Source organism: Tupaia chinensis, unplaced genomic scaffold, assembly GCF_000334495.1.
Source record: "Tupaia chinensis unplaced genomic scaffold, TupChi_1.0 Scaffold000494_1, whole genome shotgun sequence".
In the NCBI taxonomy this organism is placed as follows: Eukaryota; Metazoa; Chordata; class Mammalia; order Scandentia; family Tupaiidae; genus Tupaia; species Tupaia belangeri.
Window position 1 is genome coordinate 5,394,940 of NW_006160006.1, and position 19,446 is coordinate 5,414,385.

General features: G+C 42.0%; 1 protein-coding gene across 1 annotated transcript in view; it reads left to right on the forward strand.

Moving 5' to 3' along the window:
• FSTL5 (follistatin like 5) overlaps positions 1 to 16,145 on the forward strand; it is a 570,868-nt gene extending 554,723 nt beyond the window's left edge. The window contains exons 12-14 of the mRNA XM_006156498.2: positions 6,726 to 6,844; positions 15,455 to 15,604; positions 15,984 to 16,145. Coding sequence (XP_006156560.1) covers positions 6,726 to 6,844; positions 15,455 to 15,604; positions 15,984 to 16,145 — 431 coding nt within the window. The remainder of the gene's footprint in view (positions 1 to 6,725; positions 6,845 to 15,454; positions 15,605 to 15,983) is intronic.
• Positions 16,146 to 19,446: the final 3,301 nt, after the last annotated feature.

Below are 19,446 nucleotides of genomic sequence, written 5' to 3' on the forward strand. Positions count from 1 at the left end.
TCTCCCAGCAGCTTGAGAAACACTCCAGGCGTGTGTGTGTGTGTGTGTGTGTGTGTGTGTGTGTGCCCAAAGTCCTATAAGGGGAGAGATGTACAAGGGATTGCAGCATAACCATGTGCCATAGGGGTGCTTTCCCACATCCCTCTCCTTCCCTCTTTCTCTGCTGCTCTGTGGATTGTTTACATGCATTCTACTAAAAATTAAATAAATTAATACTGTGTGTACGGATATAGTAACGGTATAATGGTGACCAGAGGGGACAGAACAGCCATGGAAACCCAGCCCAGCAGTGTGTGTAATTATTTCATAAGAAAATTATGAAAATATGATCGATAAAAGCTTCCAAATTTGATATTTATCTCCATTTTAAAAAGATTAGACTAATAATGAGTATAAATGATATTTTTCAACCAAAATAAATACTTTTATTTCTATAAGAAATTAATTCAAACTGTGAGCACATGCTTATGCGTTTGCTTAACAAAATGTACTACTTTTTCAAAACTATTTCCACTTTTCTGTCAGATGTAATCACCGATTGCCTCAAGCCCGTGAATCCCGTATTTCTGAGACCCGCCTTTATTTCCGTTCTAGTGAGGCTTTACGTTTGCCTCTTGGCTGAGAAGTTTACCACAGTGGGCACAAGTTGTAGAATTTCAGACACTTTATAGAAAGCTGAAAGTGATACGTCTCCGAATGTCATTTTACATGCCTTAAATGTTACTTAACAGTATAGTATTTTTATGCTGATTGTAAGTTCACCTCCTTAAATACAAATATTAGAATTTAGCTTGGCCAAAAATTTGTAATCTGAAAAGATTTCACTCAGTTTAATGTGCACTGTTTCACAAATCACATCCATCTCTGTGTGTGTGTGTGTGTGTGTGTGTGTATGTGTGTGTGTGTGTACAGCTCCACGGCTTCGTATTTAAGGCAGAGAGCTCCCACATGGTGAGCTGCGGTTCAAATTCTGGGTTTTCCATCTGCAAAAACACACTGGGTATGTGTGCTGGTTCAAGTTCTGGGTCTACCATCTGCAAAAACACACTGGGTATGTGTGCGTGTGTGCCTAAAATCCCAAAGGAGAGACGGGGAGAGAAAGGACCGTGGCCTGACCGTTTCCCACGGGCGTTGCTTTCTCTCCTCCCTCTCTCAGAAGCCTGTTTGCTCCACAGCCTGCCTCCTCCGATGTGTTTGAGGATAGTCTTTTATAGAAAACGAATGGTCCCCTAAGTCTTTCATTAATTCTGTTTCTCTGCCTTTCCTCTCTGGCAAGTACAAGCACTCTCTAGCCAAATAAATACATGGTAGCAATGCACAGGCCCCTCGTGTATGCTCTGTACAGTAAATATAACCACGTTAACGCGGCGCACTGTCGTCCAGGGCGGCTCGCCTTCCCCACAGGACGACGGGGCAGTGCGTGTGCCCTCCATCTCGTTTGCGGTCCACTTCATGTACTTAAAGGAGCAGTATCGATTAGAGAATCCTCTGGGAAATACTTCTTTCTTATGAGGCTGCGAGTAATTCTTGCTTATGTCCTTCCTCTGTATAGAAAGAAAAACAAAGCAGAAAGAAAGCTCACAAGAAGCAAACAAATCATGGATCACTTTCTAGAGCCACTGCACGGCATTAGATTAGCAATCGACCTGGAGAAGACAAAGCACAGGCGCCTGTTTGCACCAGGGGTTGCCAAACGACAAACAGCCGCACAGCTTCCCAGGCCGGCTGTGAATAGAGCGGCAGGTCCAACTGAAGTCACGTGTCTGGAACGTGCTGCGACAGAGTGCTCATGAAGGGTTACAGTGAGACGAGGGGCTGTTGACAGTCTTAAATATCATTGAAAACTCAAAGAGCTTCGCTTTGGGGCACTTATTTCCACTCTCTAGTTTCTAGATGTTAGAAATTAAATCAGAAAATTTAAAAATGCAATTTATTAACTTATGTAAAATAGCTATAATAAAGCTATTATTTGTAGCAATAAATAAATAGTGCCTTGGCCCAGCCACGGTGGTGCTCAAAATGCAACACCTCTTGGGAGGCTGGAAGCCATTTGGGAGGCCCAAGTTTGGTCTCAGGACTGATTTGAACATGCTGTGCACAGTTGCATGTGCCAGGAACTCTAGCTATTTGGGAGAGCCTGGAAGAGCCTCTGTCTCTCACTCTCTCTCCTTTTTTTAGCAATTATTTAATTTTATTTATTTATTTATTTATTTGTTTGTTTATTTATTTATTTTAACTTGATCAGAGAGGGCCAGAGTGAGAGAAAGAGAGAAGAAGTGAGAAAGCAAGTCTCCAGGTCTGGGATGTGAACCACCGCGAGGTCTGGGAGTTGAACCACAGTCAGCCATGTGGGAGTCTAGTGCCCTTAATCACCACACCACCTGCCGGCCCCTCTGTCTCTCTTTCTTACTCTCTCCTTTCTTATTCTTTTCCATCCACCTCTCCCTCATAAAGAAAAAGAAAAAAAAAGTAAAAGAATAAAATAAAATAAATAGTACATGAGTTTTTTAAAATCTACTTTTGCAAAAAACCGGGCAGTTATATATGTAACTATCTACAGATATACAAATAGATATAACTTTTTTGACAAAAGTAGATTTTACATCATATATAACATATTTTATATATGCCGTATATGTATACATATATGTATACACACATATGTATACACACACACACACACACACACACACACACATAACATTTTGCAAATCTTTCTGCCCGGCTGCATTAGAATGCTGGATTCCTGCGTCTACTGTACTGAGTTGTGCATGTCACACATGACATCGTAACAAACCCACCCTCTGTTGAAAACTACATTCCACATTTATCAGAGAATGAGAGAGACATCTTAAAATCATGAACAGATTTTGATTTGTCGGAGCCCCTGAAAGGATCCAGCGTGGAAATGCCCTACTAGAAAGTCAGGTTGATCTCTTAGTAGGCAAATGGGTTCTGGGAATCAGGGCTGAAAGGTGGCATCATAGTAAACTGGAATGTAGCAGTGTGTGTCACCCTGTGGGTTTAAGGGAAGAAGAGGACAGTGACCCGATTCTGTTATAAGCCATTTCACCATTTGCTTTTGCCAGCAGGATCTCGAGGTTTCTGTCTCTTTGGCATATTTCCTCATACCTCTAAGAAAAGACAGGGTATAAAAATCAAGTTGTTAGAATGAATCTACACAAATGTATTATTGTTATTTTTATGCACCAAACTAAGAAATGCCCACATGAAAATTTGTACATGTCCTAATTGCCAACATCACATCAGGTAATTAACTCTGTACTTCAGCTTTATTTCTTAATAAGTTTATATATGCATAACATTATAGCAGCAGATTTAAGAAACATGAATCATATGTTCAATCATAAATTCTGCTATGAAAATTTAATAAGGATTTTGAGAGCAAAGTGTGTCTTGCCCAAAAAATGACAAATGTGACCTTTTATGGGTGAGGAGGGAAGAGACCTCTAAAGAGATAAAATTTATTTCATAAGCACAACCATCAATGCTTGGGGGTTTATTTTATAATTATTATTAACTAACATAGTTACATGTGGTGTTTTGTTGGCATTACTATTACATAAACACAAACAAATTATCTTCCTACTGAAAGCAGTCAAGCAGAAAAAAAGTAAGCCTTACAGAACAATTCTGTAATTTCTCTTATAACTTGTAGCTTGGAAAGTAGTTTCTGATGGGTGAAAATGCTGATGTGTAATTCATATTTTTAAAAGTAAGGAAATAGAGTCATACTTGAAAGAATACTTGGAACAGAAGAAGTGGTTTTCAGAGAAAACTGCAGCTCAAGCAGTTCCCCAGTGCCACACAGCACGGGGGAACCCCTGACTGCGGTGTGTGGAGTGTGCAGAAAGAAGGTAACCCAGACATCCACAGGGGTAAGGAAAAGGGCTGCTTCAGGAATCTTTGCAAACAGGCTGGAGTGAGTAGTTGTGAAAGACAAACACATTCAAGCTCAGGACAGTAGAGCAGAATTTCCGAGGTGCGGACGGGGGAGGCAGTCAGGTTTAATCAAATCTGTTAAGAACTTTGAACCACATGTCAAACTTAGTTTGGAATGGCCAACCGAAAATCAGTCACCTCATTAGTCAGTTGTATTCATTGGTTTCAGCAACAATATTCAGGACTCAATAATGTTTTTATTTAATCTTATTTATCATTATTATTTTTTTAAATGTGCTATAAGAAACATACGCTCACCAGAGTGAGAGAGAGAGGGAGGGAGGGAGAAAGCAGGCCTATAGGTCTGGGATGTGAATCACTCGTGGTCAGGCTTGTGGGAGGCCAGCATCTTAACCACTATGCCACCTGCTAGCCCAGGACCCAATATGTTACATTGATAGTTATTGATATGCATCTTACATCAATCTTATGCAGGTGTCTACATGGAGGCTTAGCTGATACAAATATTTATTTTTACATAAACACTGATGCATTTTTTTGAAACTTTCTAAACCTTTGGGCCTGGAATTTATATTCCTTTATGCAGAAGTATAATTATAAATAACAGCTGACAACTACTAAATTTTATTTTATGAAAGAATGTGACTTGAATTTAGTTGTTGCTAAATTCAATTCATTTTTGCTACTGTTCTGGAATATGCGTCTTAATGCAGGGTTCTCTAGAATTAGAATGCATTATTAACTGATAAAGATTGCAGCTATTAACTATGAGGACTGTAGCTTATTTGTAAAATAATAATACATGTAAAACCACCTGGAGTCATTTAAACTGTATTTATTGTTAGACAAAAATAATTTTGTGTGTTAAAAGAAAAAAATGTATGCACCCTGTGTATGAACACCAATAACATCGCAATTAAGTTTGAATATGTTTTCTCTAAATCATAAGAATAGAGGCATACGTGACTAGCTGAGCCTAACTGGTGACTTTTTTTAATTCACAAGGAACATATTTGTAAGATACAAATGATTATTGAATGAGTTCAACAAATACGTAGTTTTACAAACCAGTAAACTTTCATCGGGATCTTCAATGGGTGGAAAGCTCCACTGGGAGCAGAAATTGCTTGGGGAACTTCTTGTATTGAAATAAATAATTTTTCTCTTTATAGATGTTTGTAGAATGTGAACATTTTACATAAAAATGGTTTCACATTCCAAACTACCAGGATTTTAATAGTACTGCTTAACTTTCCGATGGTTGCTGTCCCTAAATTAGGTTCGATATAATTAGACTGAATAACCATGATCCTGCAAATCAGTACAGCCAAAGGAACCATGACGGTAGAGACAGAGCGAGGACTTCCCGGGCTGTGGCTGGGCACATCGGGACAGGCGGGTGTGCCTTGCTGTGTGGACGCTCCAGGGTCAGGCCTCGGCTAACCCCAACCTTCCAGACCTCAATGCTGTAACCTCCTGGACTCAGTGTGGATTTATAGAGTCAGGGAGGAGGTGAATTTCTGAAATGCCTCACACTCTGTACTGTGAAAACAAGTGAAAGGACAATTCATTTTGCATTTTCCTTTATTTTCTATTGATATACAAAACTTGTGCATATTTATATGGTACAACGAAGGTTGATCTCGCAAAGGGATAGTGCCAACCAAAGGCTTGCACAAGTATAATTTAAGACGTTGCACTAAGGGCTTAGGATCTTTGGGCCAGCAGGTAGTGTAGTGGGGAAGGTATTGCATTCTCACACGGCTGACCACGGTCCAAGTTCCAGACCTGGTGACATGAAGAACCATGCCAGATGTATGTGCACGCATGCGCAAATCCCAAGAGGAGGACTGAGAACAAAGGACAGTGAGGCCTTCACCCCCGGGGCGGGGCTGATTTCTCACTTTACCTCTCTCGTTCTCTCTCTGGCTAGTGCATGCATCCTATGTCAAAAAACATAATTAAAGCAAAATAATAGTAATTCCTTTTAAGATACAGAAATCATTCCTCCCGGTCATTGCCAATATACAAACTAACATGTTTGACCTCTGTGTTGGATTATTTAGACAAAAAATCGTTTAGGAAAGTATACATTCTCCCAAATCTAGGGTGTTTAGTTCCTAAAAATCTCGACTAATGAACTGAATTTCTTCAAAGAATTCATTTTAATTTTCTTGGGCTGGACCATAGCACAGTAATTAGGCACTGCACTGATCAGACTGGATTCCACATGGCTCACCAGGGTTCAAATCCCAGCTCAGTTGGCTTGCAGTGCGCATCACGCTACTGGTCCGCAGAATCCTGACGGGGTGGACCGACAGAGGAAGAGGGGCTGTGGCATGCCCGCCTTTGTTGGTGGGGGTGCTCTCTCTCATGCTCATTTTCTTTCTTTCGTGTCGCACATGAGCCCTCTGACATAAAAAATAGATAATACTCATTTTCCCTGGTGAACTCATCTAGTAAAATGAATTTGATTCTTCAAAAGGCCTGTTCCTTAATCACCTACTTTGCATGAGGAAAGTATCCACCGTAATGCATGTATGAAAACGTGTAATTCGCACATACATGTACTTCATACTGTGTGCAACATCTACTGAATTACGGTAAGGAAGTCACTGAGTGGCAGACGAGGAATAGAGTAGAACGTCTGCGTGAGACCGAAGGTGCCTATGTTTGCTTTATTAATCACAGGACGTCGTAAATGGATCTCCTGCGAGGGGTAGGAGGAGGGCGCTGAGTCTGGGATGTACAAGTTTCAGATCGTTTCGTTTTGAACTTTCAAATGTGTTTTTATTCCTAAGGTCTGGGAATTGGGAACATGTTCTACGTGTTTTATGAAGATGGAATCAAAGTGGTACAGCCCATAGAATGTGAATTTCAGAGGCACATTAAGCCCAGTGAAAAGCTCCTCGGGTTTCAGGCAAGTATCTGAAATTCCTTTTTATTCTATGATTTTGCTAAGTGAATTTGATTTTGGAAATAGACACAGACAAGACTTATGTCCGAAAGGAAGTACTTGGGGCCCACAGGCGGTGCGGTGCTTAAGGTGCTGGGCTCCCACATGGCTGACCACAGTTTGAATCCCAGGACTGGTGGCTGGCATTCTCACTTTTCTCTCTCTCTCTCTCTCTCCCTCTCTCTCCCTCTCTCTGGTCAAATTTAAATAAATAAATAGTAAAATAAAAATAATTCTAAAAAAGCAAAAAAAAGAAAGGAAGGAAGTACTCAACTAGTGATATTAGCTGCTACTCTGCAGGTTTGTACCTGAGGCGGAAAATAAAATAATGTATTTTGCATTCCCAAGTCCTTGCTCGGAATTACAGGGAAGGCCACAGAAGCGCAGACCAAGAGCAGAAGCAGCCTGCAGTGGCTTCCCTGCTGTGGGTGCAGAGCGCCACGCCTCTCTGCAGGCAGCCGGGGCTGCAGCCCACTGAGAAGCTTGCCTGTAATAACCGTCACTGCTCTGCACACGCTGCCGCTGCTCGCCTCTTCTTTCATGAGGTCTCAGTGGAATGAGCAATTGAAATTTATATGGAAAACATCAGTTTCTTTATTTCTTTACTTACCTATCTCACCTTTCCCAGGAAGTATTTACCCGACGAAACGGGTATTAATCATACACATTAGGGGCCATGTCTTGTTTTTGCTATATGATAGGATATTCCAATTCTTTTCATACACTCACAGCACGAGGTATGTTAAGGTGAACGTGCACAGAAAAACATGTCACGTCAAAAGTATTTGTGTTGTCCGCATGTTCTCACCGTAAAAACCTAACTTCCGACAAACCAAACTTTAACAAAGTTTCATTTAAAAAGGGAATCCAACAAGAGGCGTTTGATGGGACAGGCCCTGGGGTGGCTTCCAAGGAACCGTTCGTGGCCTTGCGTCTGAGCGGTACTCAGGTTCTGGACAGGGACGTGCCATGTGCTGGGAGGGACCGTGACGTTCAGACGCAGAAGTGAGGCAGTGAGGCAGAGGCGTACATGGGCCAGTCACAGCTGGAGGAGGTCTGCGTGGGCAGCCCAAGGGCCGGGCCTTCGTGACCGACTGAAGCTAGCAAAGGGAACGGACAAAGGATGATTTTGGTTTGTCCACAGGAGGGCAAGGGTGAGAGTACAGTGGCCATTTCTGGGCAAATAGTTCAGCCTAACAGCCGTAAGTTCAGACAAGCAGCGACACCCCAGAGGAGATAAGGAGCAGATAGCAGATGCCATTGCCTCCGTGCCTTACCTTCCGCTGCACAGCCAGCCTGCCGCGGTGTGGGGGACGGTAAATCCATCACACCGAGAACTCTGCTCTCGAGTGAGAAAGAAAAGCAATTATGAAGATAGCTCAGCTTTCCCCTACATGTCCGGCAGACAGCGCAGTCTAATGCCTTATTTATTTATTCGTTTTTAAAGAATTGTTTTATTTAACTTTATTTATTATTATTATTTTATTTTGACCAGAGAAAGAGAGAAAGAGAGAGAGAGAAAGCAGGCCACCAGGTCCGAGACTTGAACCGTGGTCAGTGGTGGGTGGTCTGTTTTAGGCAGTCAAGCCCTGTCAGGGGCGGTCCCTTCAGCCCAGCCCAGCACCTTCACTGCCACAGGAAGGCTGGAGTTGGACCAGCCAGCCACGCTGACACGGAAGGTCAGTCACCGGCTCTCCCTGTCTCTCAGAGTCAAGAACCAGGTTTAATTCATGTTCGATTCCAGGCTCCGGACAGTGCCTGACACATCGTTACACAAACTTCAAGAACGTTCCGTAGCTTAGAGCACTGGCTATTTATTCTCTTATGCCTTGTCTCGTTTTAAAGATAGATCCTTTTAACTCCTTCCCCACCCAGATATTTCTCCTTGCTTCACAGTTCCCGTAAAGCAGTGTTCTTCTTTCCATGCGTTTGTGAAAAATGTTTTGTAGAATCACTTACCATTGACTTGTCCCAGGGTGATCTCAGCCTCGTGGGCCTGCTCATTTTAATCCATGGTCCGAAGGTCCTGTGTGGATGTGCTGTGTAATCTGAGTTTCCGTACAGAGGAAAGCTTGTGTGTCTGTCTTAAAAGATAAACTGCTTGAGTACGAGCGATAGAAATGAGGATTTTGTAATCATTTCTTTTTTATGAATGAGGTTTAAAATGGATATATTTTTCAGGTTCACTGCTGACAGTAGAGCATAGTAATTTCCAATATAATTCATTGATCAGCACCATTTAGTTAAAAGCGGGTATGTGAGAGTGTAGCGTCTTCTGCTGGTCCCAGAGTCTCCAACACTCTCAGAAGGTACGGTTTGCTTGCTCTAAATAAAAAGTCAATTTTGGTGCAGTGTCAGATTCCATTAGGCTTCCGTGTGTGATAGCGAGTTGGTGAGGATTCATACCACACGCTCTCAGTTACTCTTCAGTCTCTTTTTTTCTTCGAGTTGCATAGCCTCACTAGATGGGATCCTTGCTGTGGTTATCCCAGCTGTGCACGTGATTTCGTCTTGTCGCCTAGAAGATGAACTTCAGGCAAACAGAATTCTGCTTCTGACTTAAGGATTTAGAACTCAAACTGCAAGGATTTTGAAAACTGTTTAAGATTGCACGCTCAGAGATGGCACGCTTTCCCAGGATTACTCATCTTTTACCTCCCGGGTTTACAACTGCTGCGTCATTCTTATCACTGGGTTTCTTAGTTTTTTTAATTGAGTCAGCGTCTGCATTTGCTGGTTAGAGTTAGACACTGTTCTTCATAAACACCATGGTATTACGTACGTCCATGGATTATGAAAGGACTTTCAGGAAACCCCCTGTGGGCCCAGCTGGTGGCACAGCTGGTCACCACCTAGACTACAATGCTGGAAGCCACACTGCTCATGGGTTCAGATCCCCAGGTCAGTCTAAAAACTTACTGGATGCATCAGTGCATGCCCAGGGTCCTGGCTGGCTGGGGTCTGGAGACAGGGCATCATGGTGTGGCAGGACCTGTCAGAGCTGCGTTTTTTCCTCTCTCTTGTGGGTACCCACACACTCTATCATGAACAACATAAATAATTTTAAAAAAGAAAAGTAGGTCTTACCTTGTGTGAGGTGAACGCCTAGCTCTGGTTTTCATGAAAACTTCTGTGACACTGAGCTTCAGAACTGAACCCACTGTGCCTTCCAAAGGAGGCCTGGAAGGACTGCCCCCGGAGCTGCCTGTTCACCTTCGTAAACAGTGCCAGCGTTCACTAGAGGGGAATGTGTGCCTAGGAGCAGCTTACCCACAGTGTCCAGAGTATTTACTACCAAGAAATCAGAACCTGGATTAGAAATGAGGATGGCAGCATGGCCAAGACCCTGGGGAGTGATTTCTCATTCTGTCTCTGTCTCTCTGGCAAGCACATGCCCCCTATAGCAAAAATCTCTCTCTAAAAAAAAAAAAAGGAAAGAAAAACGAGACTGACTGGGGCCGGATGGGACACAGAAGTGAGACACAGTATTCTGCCGGGCAGTCCACATGGGCGGGTTCCTGGTTCAAGGCAGCGGATGTCACACACCAGCCAGGCACATACTTGCCCATGACCCATGATCTAGGGGCTGAAGGCTGGGGACCCTGTGGAGGGTGGCGTGTCTTTTCCTTGCTTTTGGAAAAAATAAATACACATTTTTAAAAAGCAGTGGGGAAGCTCTGCTGTGTCTGTCTGCTGACTGCCCCAGGGCTGGTGTCCTTGGCATTGCACCTGCTGCATTTCATTCTGGTTCTAATCCAGGTACTGCCTCTCCAGCTTGGGTCCACACAAGGTCCCGGAAACACCAGCCCCTACATGGGATGCAGAAGGCTCATCTCCCTGTGAAGCCAGCGTGAGTCTGGGATGGCCCCACCTTGTACTGCAGAAAGGCTATCTAGACGGACCTCCACTCAGGCTTTTCTCTGCGGGTCTCCTGGAATGTGGCTTGATTTACAAAGGGTTAGAGAGCTATGAAAATGTCAGCCTGTCCCTGTCTGGTCGCAGTGGAGTCCTGCCAAGAGCGTCCTGAGGAGAGGAATGTAAACTGCCTCTAACTAATCCTTAGAAGATCTCCTATAGATTTCAAAAGAAATGAATTTATAAAATTGATCTTTGAAGTCCTAAATTTCTGAAGGTCTTCTAATGTTACTTTAAAAATCACACAGTTTTACCATCCCTACGTTGTGTTTTTATTAGACTTTAATTCGCAAACCTAACACTGGTGGAAAAGAGTGGAAAGTGTGTAACTTGTCCCACGGCACTGTAATGGAGTTGGTGGCTTATTAACTGGGTCAAGGCACTTCATCTAAAGCATGTTAAGTCTTCCTCGGGGATTGTTGATAAGAACCCGCCGAGTTATTCGGATGAATTTGAGCAGAGTGAGAGGTGTATCTCAGACAATCGGGCCGAGGTTTAAATGTTTTTACGGGAGTAAGGAGGACCCACTTACATAGGTACAAGATGCATCCCACACACTTTAGAAAGAAATGTGTCTAAGTTTGTTTGGATTCTTCAGTGGAAATTGCTGAAGAGTAAAGCTGAAGAGTTTAATTGATAGAAAAAGTATCGATGCGGATGTCTTTAAACATCAGAAACTCGTGCTCGGGGCATACAAATTCACACAGACCTGACTTCTTACACCTGTCTCAACTACATTCCTCTGGCCTGACATTTACATTTATTCACGAAAAACTGCCATTTCGAAAATAACGTTTGCATGTAAGAATTAAATAAAGAGCTTATGATAACAGACTCTTTCTTCATGCCCCCTGTGCTCAGTCTCACTTCAAAGCCTCAGCCACGTGTTCTCACTGAGGTGTGCTCAGCAGCGTCAGTTCCTCAATTATAATGCAAAAATTTCCATTGGTGTTTCTTTAAGAAAGTGATGATTTTGCTTACACAATTTTTAGCTTTTCTTCTTTCTAAATATATTTACAACGATGTAATTATTACAATGCTCCTGCAAATTTGTTTTATCAGATTAATTACTAAATCTTTAGTCTTTTGAGGGAAAATCTTCAAGATTTCTATTTAGGGATCATTTTCAGAGCTATCTTCTTTTTATATCCACAGTCGTTCTCAAAATCTCACTTCTATAGTGAAGCCATTCGTGTTTTAAATTCTTTTCTGTATTTCAGGCAGGTCTCAAGTATCACTCTGAGTCACTTGGAGGTGCAGAGGAAGAGAAAAGGAATAAAAGCCAATCACCAGTTTCAACTTTGCTCAGCATTAGAATTAGTAAATATTTGAAAATAATGGCTCAGATTTAAAAAATCTTTTTTCTTTTTTTTTTTTTGAGAGATTTTTTTTTGCTATAGGGCATGTGTGCTTGCCAGAAAGACAGAGAGAGACAGAGACAGAAAGTGAGAAATCACCCCCCAGGGGGGATGGTCACTCCACAGTCTCTTCTCATCCCCTCACCTCATCAGATTTTGGGCATGCACACACACATGCCTGGCAATGAGTTTCAACCACTGGGTCTGGGACTCGAACCTCAGTTGTCCATATGGGAGTCCAGCAATATAACCAGTATGCCATCTCCTGGCCCCTAATATACTAATTTTAAATGCTATCCTATCTACATGGAAATTAAGATGCAGCTATATAAGAAGAATTTCAGGCCAGCCATTGGTGACATAGAGGTGGCATGCCACTTTGCCAGGAGGGAGCCACTTGGGAGGTGGATATTTAATTTCTCGGTTGGTTTCCACGTGCCGGCTGTGTGCACATGTGTATATCCTGGCTAGCTGCAGAGGCTGAGGGAGGATCGTGGTGTAAGTCCTTGCAGGGGGGCTTGTCTCTCTCTTTCTCTGTCTACACTATTTTAATTGCTAAATTTAAACTTAGAGCATCAGTAGTGATATATTTAGTACTCCTTTAGCAATTTGGAAGAGAATATTACATATGCAGGAAATATGTGTTTAAACATAGAGATATCCCAAAGGGATTAAGTTCTAAATATGAGCATGAACTGTGTTTTCCTTACTGACTTTATGTTTTAATATCCTATGAATTCCTTTTACTCTAAATGGCAGTATTCATTTCTATAAAAAGTGGATCAGAGTGATGCTCTTTGATATAATCCCGGACAGCTCTCCTCATCAGTATGTATTATCTTAATCTCATTTCTTGTCTTTTTATCTCATTAAAGCCTAATGCATGTGAAAACATCCCTCTACAGTTCTCATTCACATAAATAAATATTAATCTGTGTAATCTAAAAAAATAAGAGTGCTATTGTAAAATGGGACCTAATAGACTATAATCAGAAATAATGGCGTGAAACAGCACAGGGAATTCAGAGTGACTGTCAGGAAACTTTTAATGGCTTTGAAAAAAAATGGTCGTAAGTCTGGTCAGCGAGGTCTTATGGGAACAGCATACAAATAGGGAGTCATTCCTGCCTGAGCCATTGATTTTACTGTTGGCTGGTTCTGCAGCACACAAGGGTGGTAACTGCTCCTGGCTCACCAGCTGTTTGGCCTACAGTCACGGGTCAGGTCACTCTCACTTTGTATGACTTTGGCAGGTTTTGGTAGTTTTTACAGCAGCGCAAAGACTTTGTAAACATTTCCCTATAGTCAGAGCCTTTCATCAACCTCAGGCTCCAGTCTCTGTCACCTCTTCTTGCCTCTCAGATATATATTTTAGGTAGTGTTTGTTTTTCCTGAAATAGGTTTCTGTCAATGACATTCAGCGTGTGCCTGAAGAAAAATGTAACCTAGTGAACAACGTCTCAGTGAGTGCGGATCTGTGGAAGCACAGTACCACTCTCCTCGGAGCCGGCCTTGAGCTGGTGTCTGCTGCAGGTTTGCACTGTGTCTCTCAGAGGGCCACGGATGGCACACAGCTCAGACCCCTGGCAGACACAAAGGAACAAATGGTCCTTCTGTGAAGAGAAGTCCGTTCCACAGCTCCAGAGCTTCCTGAGATACGTGTGCATTACGTGTATGGTTCTGGGGATCCTTGCTTGGGTCCTGAAAGCCCAGAACAACCTTGCTGTTCAGAGGACAATGCTGCTGCGCCATGTTCCTGAGCCTTAGAACGCTGAGCTGGGTCTTGGAGACGAGAGGGCATTCAGGTCTTTCCTGAGCTGGGTGCAAACTTGAGAGCACAGCAGCAGACCCCATGTTTATTCCTGTGGGTGAGTCACAGAGGGGTGTTGTGCACATGCACTAGAACACCGCATATCTCACTTCAAAACGCTGTCATGTTTTCATCACTTTGCAACTTTTATGCAAACAGGAAAGCCCCTGTATGGATTGTGTTGGCGGACAAGGGCTGAACTATTAGGTGTCAGGTGTGAGTACTAGATGTCAAATGTGGTCTAGTTGCTGAGGTCCAACGACGGCTCAGCAGTAAAATATGTCATTGCATGGGGCCGACCCAAAGGAGAAGGTTCCATGTTTGCGTCCCGAAACCCCCAGAGTACTACAGGAACACGAGTGCCTATGATTTGGAGTTGGCTAAGCTGGGGGTGGATCATGGAGCCAAGACCCTCTCTCTCTGTCTCTCTTACTCATGGAAGATATAAGGACATAAATGTTTCAAAAAATGTTCATTGATGTTGATAATGAAAATGCTATTTTGTTTCATGCTTATTAAATACCTATTGTGAATAGGTGCACTTATGCAAAACTGTTTTAATATGAATTTGAGAAGAAAGGGCGTATTATTCTAATTCAGCATAGGAGATAATAACTGAAGTATCGGGGCCAGCAGATGGCATAATGGTTATGTCACTGGACTCCCATGTAGTTGACTGCAGTTTGAGTCCTGGACCTGGTTGCTTAAAAAACTCAAGCCAGAGGAGACCAGCAGTTGACATAATGATTACGTTGTTGGACTCCCACGTAGTTGACTGCACTTTAAGTTCCAGATCCCGTGGCTTAAAACTCATGCTGGACCTATGTGCATGCGTGCCCCAAACCCCCAAGAGGTGAATAGAGTCGAGATTGCACATGGCCATTCCCCCTTGTTTTCTGTCTCTCTCTCTCTCTCAGTCTCTCTGTCTCTCCAACGAGCACACATGCCCTATAGCAAAAAACTCTCTTAAAATAAATAAATAAATAAATAAATAAATAAATAAATAACTGAGGTATCGATGAGATAAGATTATTAATAACCAAACCTAAAAGGTACATCAAGTGAAACACGGGAATAATTGTTCATTATTATATCGTTATCTTTGTCTAAATGGTGTTTATAACCTACACACACATATATTTTATGTGCTGCTCAGCAGATCTGTTTGCAGTGGTTTCTGTAACTAAGTAAATTGACCAAACCAATACCTGGCGAATAGAAGCACAATCTGAAACATAAATCACAAGTTAAGTGACATTTTTCATGTATTTCTACTTAAGCTGTGTCTCGCAGCATACATAACAAGACTTCAGTGTCTTTCCAACAACCATTTGTTAGCAAAAAGCAGGAAATTGAGGTTTTGTGTGTTCGTGCTGCCTTCTTTACGGCCACCGAGCATGGAAGTACTCAGGCCCGAGCATTATTTTCTAGATGATGTTCACGCCCGTGTTATATCTGAAATATACTTCGTTTCTATTTCCTAAATTACAGGATGAAGTCTGCCCCAAGGCGGAGGGAGAGGAAGCTCAGAGGTGTGTGTGGGCCTCAGCTGTTAACGTCAAAGACAAGTTCATATACGCTGCCCAGCCGACCTTGGACAGAGTCCTCGTCATTGATGTGCAGTCCCAAAAAGTCGTCCAGGTATGAAGGATCACTACTTTTGACGAGAATCTTTAAAAAATACCGATGGTAATGCAGTAGTCTTTCCTAATGCTGTGTACATTGTCATCGGACAGGCGTGTTTTATACTCGGAAAACTGGAAATGAGGCACTTTCTGGAAATGCTCCTTTCTTTCTGCTTCTGGAGCCTAATGAGCTAAGGAAGAGATTCAACTGTCAATTGTTTTCGAAAATTAGATTTGTGAGCTCGTTGTCACTTAGTACCACGAGTAGTTCCTCACAAATCGCTCCCATGGTTGCTCCTTCTGTCTCGAACAAGGAAAGGTCCAGACTGGGGACAGTAACGTACAGCAGTTACCATTACAGACTCTCAATTAAATGTAGCTTGTTCTGTGCTTAGCAAAAGCTGAGACAATACAAGCTTCCGTTAGAGAAGAGTAAGTTGGCCGGACTTACTAGGTATGAGGAACAGGAGGAACATGTGTACCGTCACTGGCAGAGTGCTCTAGCAGACACTGCTATGGTCGTCTTTCCCGTCTCTCGGACCATGGCTCTCATTTGAGCCTCCAGCTGTGTCAGCCTCACTCTCTCCAGGACTTTGCTACCTGCACAGCATACACACCTGATGGCAGCTCCACAATGACCAAGGGCCTTGCAGGATTCGAGTCTAGGAAGTCTGGTTCCAGAGTGCACTCTGCCCGTTTTAATCCGTTTCTTCTCAGCTTAGAGGACAGAACAGCTTCATGCTGGAGGCACATGCTGTTAACAGGAGCGAGGACAGTGCGTTGGCTGTACAGCTGTGCTAAGGGTTAGAACAACTAAGGCACAGAAAGCGTTCACAGAAAACCTTGGTGTATGGAAATACCGTAGACCTGTCTACTCGCAGAATTCCTGAGAGACAGCAGAACCAAAACACGCCTTACATTTAGACAATTTTTTGAGTTAATATTGGCATGAAATTGACCTGCTCTTCTTAATTTCCGACTAGAACTACAAAAAGGTAGTTCAATATAGCGCTATTCATTCTAAGAGTTAACAATTTTGCATTAATTTATCCTTTTTTTGTTTGTTTTTGTTTTTGCTTATCCACGTACCCATCCATCATCTATCCATCTATCCAAACATTCAGCTGTCTAGCCCGTATTTGTTCATCGATTGCCTAGTGTGAAGTACCACGTTAGTGTCACAAATGAGAGAGTCAAAACCGTCCCTATTTGGAAGTCCTGTTATGTCCAGGGTTACAAATTCATGTGTACGATTAGTCTACCATTCCAATGTCTACTGTGGAATGAACAGTAGAATCAATGATGAACTAACCACTCATCTCCTGGAAAATTCCAGGGCTTTCAGTGCTTTGCATTTATCTTGGATATCCGATATAATGGTCCCAAATCTATCGTGAGAACAAATTCTGCCTGCATATTTCACCTCTTTAGTTTCTGATTTTGAGACTAGTGAATTTTGACCGGTTGCTTAGTATTTTTATTTCAGCTTCTATACAAACCAACAGAAATTAAAGGCATTTAGTTTGGGTTTATAATGATTCTACCAGCAGCTTCAAATTAGAAGTCTATTTCAGGAATAGTCAGGCTGGTCTTTAAATTCAGGTTTCAAGATAAAGATCTGTACTTACTGAATAGGTATTATATCTATATTACTGAATATCTCTTATAGGTATTTCCTAATACATGTAGGCAATACCTGTAAGAGAGTCAAAAGTGGCTAGAGCTAACATCACCTGTTATTCATATAATTCCACCTTCAGACAATGATATCAAATTTAAAATTAATAAAAAATATCGATGATGAAAATGATGCTATGGTAATAATCATATAAACTCTATTATTTTCCTTTTTTAACTTCATTACTTCTCTAAGTGACCATTATTACTGTGAAATATTAGAATCTAAAAGGTTTTTATATATAATAGTATGGTATAGTAGTTAAAAATAAAATCATGTGGGAACCAGCAGTTAGTGTAATGGCTATGTCGCTGGACTCCCACGTAGTCGACCGCGGTTCGTGTCCCGGACCCGGTGGCTTAAAACTCACGCCGGGCGCGTGTGCATGCATGCCCAAGATCCTGAGAGGAGAATGGAGGAGAAGGGATTGCGGCGTGACCATCCCCCCTGGGGGGGGATTTCTCGCTTTCTGTCTCTATGTCTCTCTCTGTCTGCCTGGCGAGCGCACACGCCCTACAGTGAAAATCTCTCCAAAAAAAATAAAATAAAATAAAATAAAATCATGTTATGATGCAATCATAATATAGTGGAAATTGTTTTCAGTCAAGAATCTAACAGATATTTTTATAGATTAGAGAATTCGGACTCAGCCCAAATGGATTCTTTGTGACTTTGTGGTTAAAATAATAATGATAATTTATGTTACTCCTGCTAGATATTATCTACCCAAAGGAAACCGCTATGTAGGTTCATGAGCCTCTGTGTAACTGCCGTCTGATTTTGAACACACGTAATTGGGAATATATGATGTTCACTGTTTGATTCTGCCTCGCTGTGGTCTAGTTTATATGCACAAGGTCAATTTGTTTGAATGAGGCTGTTGCTAGCATTATTTTTTATTTTACAGTTGTGGAGAAACTGATTACAATTGATTCCCATTCTTTGTGGATTCTGTATTTATAAATTCAACTCCTACCTGAAGTTTACTTATGACCCCCAAATCAATTTGTGTGGCATTTGTGGTCGTCTATGGACAAGCAGGATTATCCCTGGGACACATGTTCCTAGCAAAGTTATCAAAGGATAGTCTGCCTCCCTGTTCCTGCTTTCACACTGCAAACCAGTACCCTCGCCCTGGTCAGTTTAGTCCTTGTTTATTGTCATTCCTGTGCTGTTTAAACAGCCCCGAGCGCAGTTCTGAAATACTGTCTGTGTTCCTACTGTGCCGAGGGCAAGCTTCACTTGGTGAGCCTCCTAGTGTCCTGGCTGGGAGCCAGTGTTCATTAGTTAACAGTATATATCAAGTAGCGTATCTTTACATAGAAACCCGTGTAAGATTGTGTACGCCACTTATGAGATGCGTATTGATTGGCTGGTTAGAGTATCATGAACTAGGGTGACCCGTGGCAGGTGGTGAAGGCCAATGGGTCCTGCAGAGCCAACTACACAGCTTAGTCCTGGATTTAGCAGCTTCAGAAATACGCCAGGCACATGTGTGTGCGTTCTCACAGTCCCAACAGGAGAGATGAGGAGAAGGGATTGCGGTGTGACCACTCCCCATTGGGGTTGCTTTCTCACTTTCCCTCTCTCTCTCTGTTCCTCTCTCACAAACACACACTCCTGGCAAAATTTTTAAAACTAGTATCATAAACAGAAATTCCTAGGAACCTAACTCTGTATTTCCCCTAGAAGCAATGCGTCAGTATTCAGTAATTCAGTCTTAGTGATGAGTTTATAGAATAAACACCATGAATGATAATAAATTATATGTGACTATGTCAGACTTTAATTTACTCATTCCGTTGCTAATGGATATTTGAAGTATATTGAAATTTGGAGTATTATGGATAATGCTGCTTGCCATATCTTCATATCCTTTATTTTGATGTGCGTAGTTACGGAATTCTGTTGATATATATGACTATATCGAGAAGTTTAAATATGGAAGCCAGCATTTTGTGTTTTCTGTAGATAAATAGCCAAGCTTTTCTAGATAAATATTTTACTAAATGACTATATTATTTTATCCTTCTAGAAATTCTATATGTATCAGTTGTGAATTTCTTTGGAAAGTTGCTGAAATTTTAACCACAATTTCACTTAATCTCTTGATTCAATCAGGGATCTGTGGCCTCTTTACAGTATTGAGCTTTTTTATATATTTCTAAATTGAGATTGTT